The sequence below is a fragment of the Sinocyclocheilus anshuiensis genome, unplaced genomic scaffold, assembly GCF_001515605.1.
Source record: "Sinocyclocheilus anshuiensis isolate Anshui unplaced genomic scaffold, SAMN03320099.WGS_v1.1 scaffold55, whole genome shotgun sequence".
Lineage (NCBI taxonomy): Eukaryota > Metazoa > Chordata > Actinopteri > Cypriniformes > Cyprinidae > Sinocyclocheilus > Sinocyclocheilus anshuiensis.
Genome location: NW_015549647.1, coordinates 429,245 through 435,378, shown reverse-complemented (window position 1 = coordinate 435,378; position 6,134 = coordinate 429,245). Strand labels below are relative to the sequence as shown.

The following is a 6,134-nucleotide window of genomic DNA, read 5'->3' as shown; positions in this document are numbered from 1 at the left end:
CAGCTCAGACAGAATCATGATTTCTATTTATTTTCCACTGATTTACTGATGAGCATTAGCAGCTTCCAGCGCTGTCTGCCTGTGTTCTCTCTTCCATGATCGCTGCTCTGACTCAGAGGAAATAACATAGCTATTTCAGGAACTTTACATGGCCAAAACACACATTAGATGGCAATCGGAAGTTATTACAAACACTCGATGGTGGTTTAAATTGAGTTTAGAGTAAAAGCGGAATATAAATCTTATTTATTGTCTTATGTAGTATGTTGCTACAGTTTGCATGAATGGTCACATAACACGCGCTTTCGGTCGTGTAACGTTAGTATGAACGGACATCTGCATATGATCGGAACTCCACGCAGCTCCCGCGCTACTCTCCATTGGAAATGAATGACTGAATGACCGGTCTGTCGCTTGTCGGAGATAGTGGAAAACCGGCTTGAAACGCAGTGGAAACGCCAGTATGACGAGGATCGTTTTCATTTTAGAACATAAACGCACCAGTGTAAATGTAGCCTTACATCTAAGGGGGCAGGGACGCATTCACACTACAGCCTCACGTGTGCGCCACATCTCTGAGTGTAACCGGTGTAAACTAGTAGGTGTGTTCGGCTTGACGCGGACCGACTGTGCAGTGCAGACCGATCGGTGTATTACAGTACCACGAGAGCTAAAGAGAGCAGACTGCTCCGTGCGCTTTCGAATCGCTTTCGCGGATGTCAAACACTAATCAATCTGTGTCGCACCTCTTCTAGTCGAACACACCAGCTAGTGCTGCAGGCTTATTGGCTCACTGACGCTGATGAGATTAACCCCTTAGGTATTGAAATTTGGTACCGAACGACGAGACGTTTTTCGATACTCGGTGGTATCGAGGCAATTCGGTCGGTGCCTAAAAAGTATCGAACTCGATACCCAGCCCTATGCACAACTGCAATCATAAACAACTTAACATGCTACACTGAATAACTATAAAGCACTGCACCATTTATGAGTAAGCGCTCTATGCTGAAATCCCAAAGCCTATCCAACAAATAATTTGTCAGTTTTTGGTTATTTATCCTATTTATTTGTTGTTTATTTGTGTTGAGTATCCGTCACCTTATGAAAATGCCATATATCTCTAAGAAATGCATTTGATCAGTCATGACCTTAAACCAGCCTAATATGACAGAGCTTCTTAAGATTGACAAGTTGTTCAGGCAACCTAACCTATACACACTAGTTGATTTTGAATATACCTGTATAATTTCAGCATGCCCAAAGCATAATTTGGTTTTTACATGTATGTTAGGGTATGCGTACAGTGCGACTGATGTAAATATCATCATTTTATCTAACTGCCCATATTCATCACTCAGCTCACAAATGCACTTTGATTGTTTTTTTGAGTTTTTTGTACGAATTAGTTTGTTCACACGTTGGCAGCATTGGCCAGGGCCATTGTTTCACAGCTGAAAAAGAAATGGTTCTTACACAAAAATATTTGACAGGTTGTGATCCTATTTTACTCATTTTTCAAATCCTGTCCAAATCCGTGAAACCCAATTAAAAAAAAAAAAATGAGTCAAATGATTGTTCTTCATCTTGTGTTATGCAAGACGCCTCTCATCAAAATACCAAACCTGTATAATTTCCAAGAATTCAACAATGGTCTCATCATTCTTACTTTTTAAATTCTGATAATAGGGACAAGCCACAACTACATATTAGTACATTTAATGTCCCAAAATAACAGAAATAGCGACAGTTCATTTCTTCCATATTCCATACCCCCATCCGGGGTTTATGATTGAATTAGTCCGGCATACGTCACCAAAGAGAAAGAAGTTTGTCATTTCACCAAAAGATCAAGGTGTGGTATTTCGATTAAAAATTACAAGCTCAAAATATTTTTCAAAATCAAAATATAAATAAATAAACTCACTTCATGCCAAATATACAGAACTGGAAAATATTTGTTCTAAACAAACCCATAAAGAGAAATCAAGTCTAACGTGTCATCACCCATCATGCTATTCAAGAGCAGAGGGGTGTGGGAAGGCAGAGAGGAACGCAGCAACTCCACGGCTCTGCCCACACAGCAGATATGAGAGCACATACCACACACCAGCCTGAGGTCTGGTCACCAGCCATGCACACAGGAAAGAATATACAACCTTTAAGTAAATACATAACATTATGCTTCCATTTTGTGGCTGTATTTCTTCAAACATAACATTAGCCAACAGTAATAAGGAAGCTGAGAAATGCTGGGGAATGCTGAGGAATGCGGTTGTTATCAACAGTCAGTCTGACATCTTGACATCTCGCAGATATTACAATCCAGCTGTAGCTCAATGCCAAACACAAAGGTCCTGTTATAAAACTTCAGGTTTTACTAGGCCAAGCATGGGCCTCTACGGCTAATTACTGTAGCCTATAAGGAGGGAGCACAGCAACCACAGAGGCTTAAATAACAAAAAAGGCAGGAAACTAGACTTACAATCCAGCCTGACCGTGTTCCACACAGCTAAGTGGGTATGGGAGAGTGGTCTGCACTCTCTCATCATTGTGTAAAATGACAACAGTGCTTGCATTCATAACATCTGAAGTGCTGCCAATCGAGATGGTCAATCGACCTGGAAAAGCTTTCAATGATGGGAAATGAAAATTTAACTGGATAAATTTCATCCAGTGTATGAAAAGGTGGTAACTGGGTGGGAATATCAACAGAAGTGTGAAGACAGAAGTGGCTGCTCTCATTGAGATTATGACTTCATTGCAGCTCCTCCACACTTGGGGAATGAAGGAAATGATGGGGCTACACCTCCAAACAGCTTGCTTCACACTCTCTTTCTCTCTCTTGAATAATAAAAGTCCCCAGTTTCTCTCTCTGAGTACATGCTATAAAATAGGTCAAGATCACAATGTAACTCTCATGAAGCTCCCTACAAGGGCTGCCACAGCTAATCAATAAAATCGATAATGACAATAATCAACAACGAATTTGATTATCGATTAATATGCGCATGTGCACAAAAAAATTCACCACTCCTGTCATTTTATGGTAGTGAATAACACATTTCTATGGACAAAATGCATCTGAAACATAATAGAAGACAATATAAGTTGCTATGGGAAAAGTGCATGAGCTAATTTATCACAGTGCTTTACATTATGTGCTTCAAACATACTTGTAAGCATATAGTTGAATACATTCACTATATTTGTTTTCATAACCTTATATTTGTACATTGTTTAGAGAACCTCATTAGGCAGGATTTGAAGTTATAATACATAATTATATGTATATAAATACAGAAGAAGTTGACTTTCTGATTAAACAAGGCACATCTTCTTTAAATTTTATTGGCGGTTGGCAAACCAACTGAAAGGTGCATTTACCGCCACCTACTGGACTGGAGTGTGGGCAGTAAACAAGGAACATCATCAGAATAATCAATTATCAAAATAATCATTAGTTGCAGCCCTACTCCCTACACACACTTGCAAAAACCAAGGTAGAAAAAGTATTCAACTTGAAAGCAAATGCATTATCATCATCACACTTACGTATATGAGCCCAGAGTAGTAGCGATCTTTCAGGTTGTGTAAAACAGACGCTTCATTCAGGCAGGTGAGTTCTGCCATATCCTCCACTTTGCTGAACTTGGGCGGGTTCATCTTCTGGATGTCATCTTTGTTCACCAGAGCCTTCTTGCCATTTTCAGCCAGCTCAACAAGCACCTCCTCTCCACGTTCCTCGCGGATGCTGGCCGCCTCAAACCCATGCCGTTCGGAAGGAACCCACACCAGCTTCTTGGCCGTCCAGTCTGCCTGAGAAGCAGGGTTGTAGACCATGGCCCGATCCACAAAGAGGTACCGCTCAGGGTCCTCTTGCCCGCTCCGCTGCGCCATCTCCGGCATGAGGAACTAAAAATAGGCCACCTGGAAAAAGAGTTAAAGGATGGTTAGCGATGGAAGAGCAGAGATCGTCTTGGAATTGAAGTGATGACACAGCCGTGGCATAGGAGTATGAAGGTCAAATATTTCATTGGTTTTACATGGAAATAGCAGAGAATGTTCAATTCGCAGCATTCACATAATCTATATTACATGGTCAGCATTTTAAACCAGTCCTTATCATAATAATACAACAGCTGTAGTAGTTTATCATGCATACATTCATAGGATACAAAAACAATAAACTACTGTATGGATTTCAAATGTGTGGATTTACCTAACTAGCACGCTGTTAATTGATGAATATTCATCAAATACTGCATTTTTGGAACATACAGCTGAACCAAGTTCATATTTCCATGATACAGCTGCATGTAAAACATTGTCTGAATCAGTTTACACCTACTAGTTAATGTAAGTTTAATATGGATCACATCCACAGTCGCATTAATAAACAAACAACCCAATATAAGCAAGAGCCAGACGGTCTCGGTCTACTCTGGCCTACAACTGGACTAAGAGTTACTGTAATTTTCACAAGAAAAAAAAATTAAGTTAAATTAAGGCAAGCAGGGCAAAAAAAAGTGGGTCATGTCTGATATTTCACAGATGAGAGCCATTATACGCGTGATGAATCCCCGGTAAACTGACGCGGGACTCCAGGGCCGGACAGTCCTTCAAAAATTAATTCAATGTTAACCCCCCTAAAAAACACCTTCCTAACGGTCACTGTCTCGCAATTAATTTGAAATTAGCGACAAATATGCCACATTAGTATGTATACAAACAAAGCGACGAGATGACCGTTAACTGCGATAACATTGCCTCCTGCACGAGCTGAAGTTTCCGCGGCCGCCTAGTGCGTGCTCCTTCCTCGCGCCTCCTCCTCATCACCATCTCCCGTTAGACGGCCTGTGGCGAGGCGGACAAACGTTTTATAAGTGCATTAGCCGACATATGGTGCTCAGGGCTGCCCAAAGGCAATGGGTTGTAACATTTGGAAATGTATTTATCTGCTTAAAGGAACCGCAATAACAAACTCGCTAACGTGGTCTAGCGCGCGAGCTCTCCCCGCCGCTTGAAAAGTACTGCGAAAAATAATCCGTTACACAGTAACGTGAAAAAAAACAGGCCAAAATGAAAAGATGCATGAACTTACCACGGGCTGTCAGCGATGAGACCTACGTGCACGAAGAGATGAATGAGTTGCTATCCAGCGCGTCCGGTTTTTATAATCCAGTTCTTTTGAAAATCGGCCAAATATTCCCTGGCTTCGCCCCTTTGCACTGATGCCACCGTCCGTCCGTCCGCAGACCTGCTTCTCTTCTCTGAACTCCTCAACCGAACTCCGCACCGCACTCTGTTGCGCCCGCCTCTCCGTCGCCCTCCGGTCACACCCACCGGCTCACTTATGGAACGGGGATTGGATTGTAACGGGCCTTGACCACGAGCTATTGGTTTGTTAACATTACACCCCCAACAAAAAGCGATTGTTCGAGCACGCTTTCTTCTATCTAGCGGGAGCTGGATCTGAATACAGTGGTTGCAATGCGGTGAGCGTGAAATACTGACCAAAGGGGGCAGAGCATCTTTTTAATTGATGCAAAAGTACATAAGAGGTGAACATTTTTCAAAATAATTATTTAAAATTTAATTTAAAAATAACGGTAAATAATTGTACAAAAATAATAATACAAATAATTGATACCAAATATGTTTCATAGTAAATTATAGTAAAAACGGCGAAGCATAGGAAGTTTACCTATCTTGACGTTCACAACCTCATTATTGATGGAAATACATTTTCTATTGATGGTCCGATTCATTTCCGAGTCGATTCTTTCGAACAGTTCATTTCAGATAACTATTTTTTTAAACGATTCCCAGCGTGGTATTTTACATACTCAGATTTTTCTTTTCGGTTTTTTAAATCTGTTTCGTATGTGTGTTTATAAAACCAAGCTGTAGATGTATTTTGAGTAACGGTAAATAATTGTACAAAAATAATAATACAAATAATTGATACCAAATATGTTTCATAGTAAATTATAGTAAAAACGGCGAAGCATAGGAAGTTTACCTATCTTGACGTTCACAACCTCATTATTGATGGAAATACATTTTCTATTGATGGTCCGATTCATTTCCGAGTCGATTCTTTCGAACAGTTCATTTCAGAGAACTATTTT

General features: G+C 40.6%; 1 protein-coding gene across 4 annotated transcripts in view; it reads right to left on the bottom strand.

The window, feature by feature from the left end:
* The window catches only part of LOC107659961 (myosin-10-like), a 71,701-nt gene extending 66,386 nt beyond the window's left edge, over positions 1-5,315 (bottom strand). For 2 of the 4 annotated variants that reach the window (XM_016449087.1, XM_016449088.1), the window contains exons 1-2: positions 5,105-5,315; positions 3,556-3,930 (exon numbers count right to left, since the gene is read on the bottom strand). In XM_016449087.1, the coding sequence (XP_016304573.1) occupies positions 3,556-3,909 (354 nt within the window). In that variant the 5' untranslated portion in view covers positions 3,910-3,930; positions 5,105-5,315. The remainder of the gene's footprint in view (positions 1-3,555; positions 3,931-5,104) is intronic. The other 2 variants (XM_016449089.1, XM_016449090.1) reach the window with 1 other exon arrangement.
* Between the last annotated feature and the right edge of the window lie 819 nt (positions 5,316-6,134).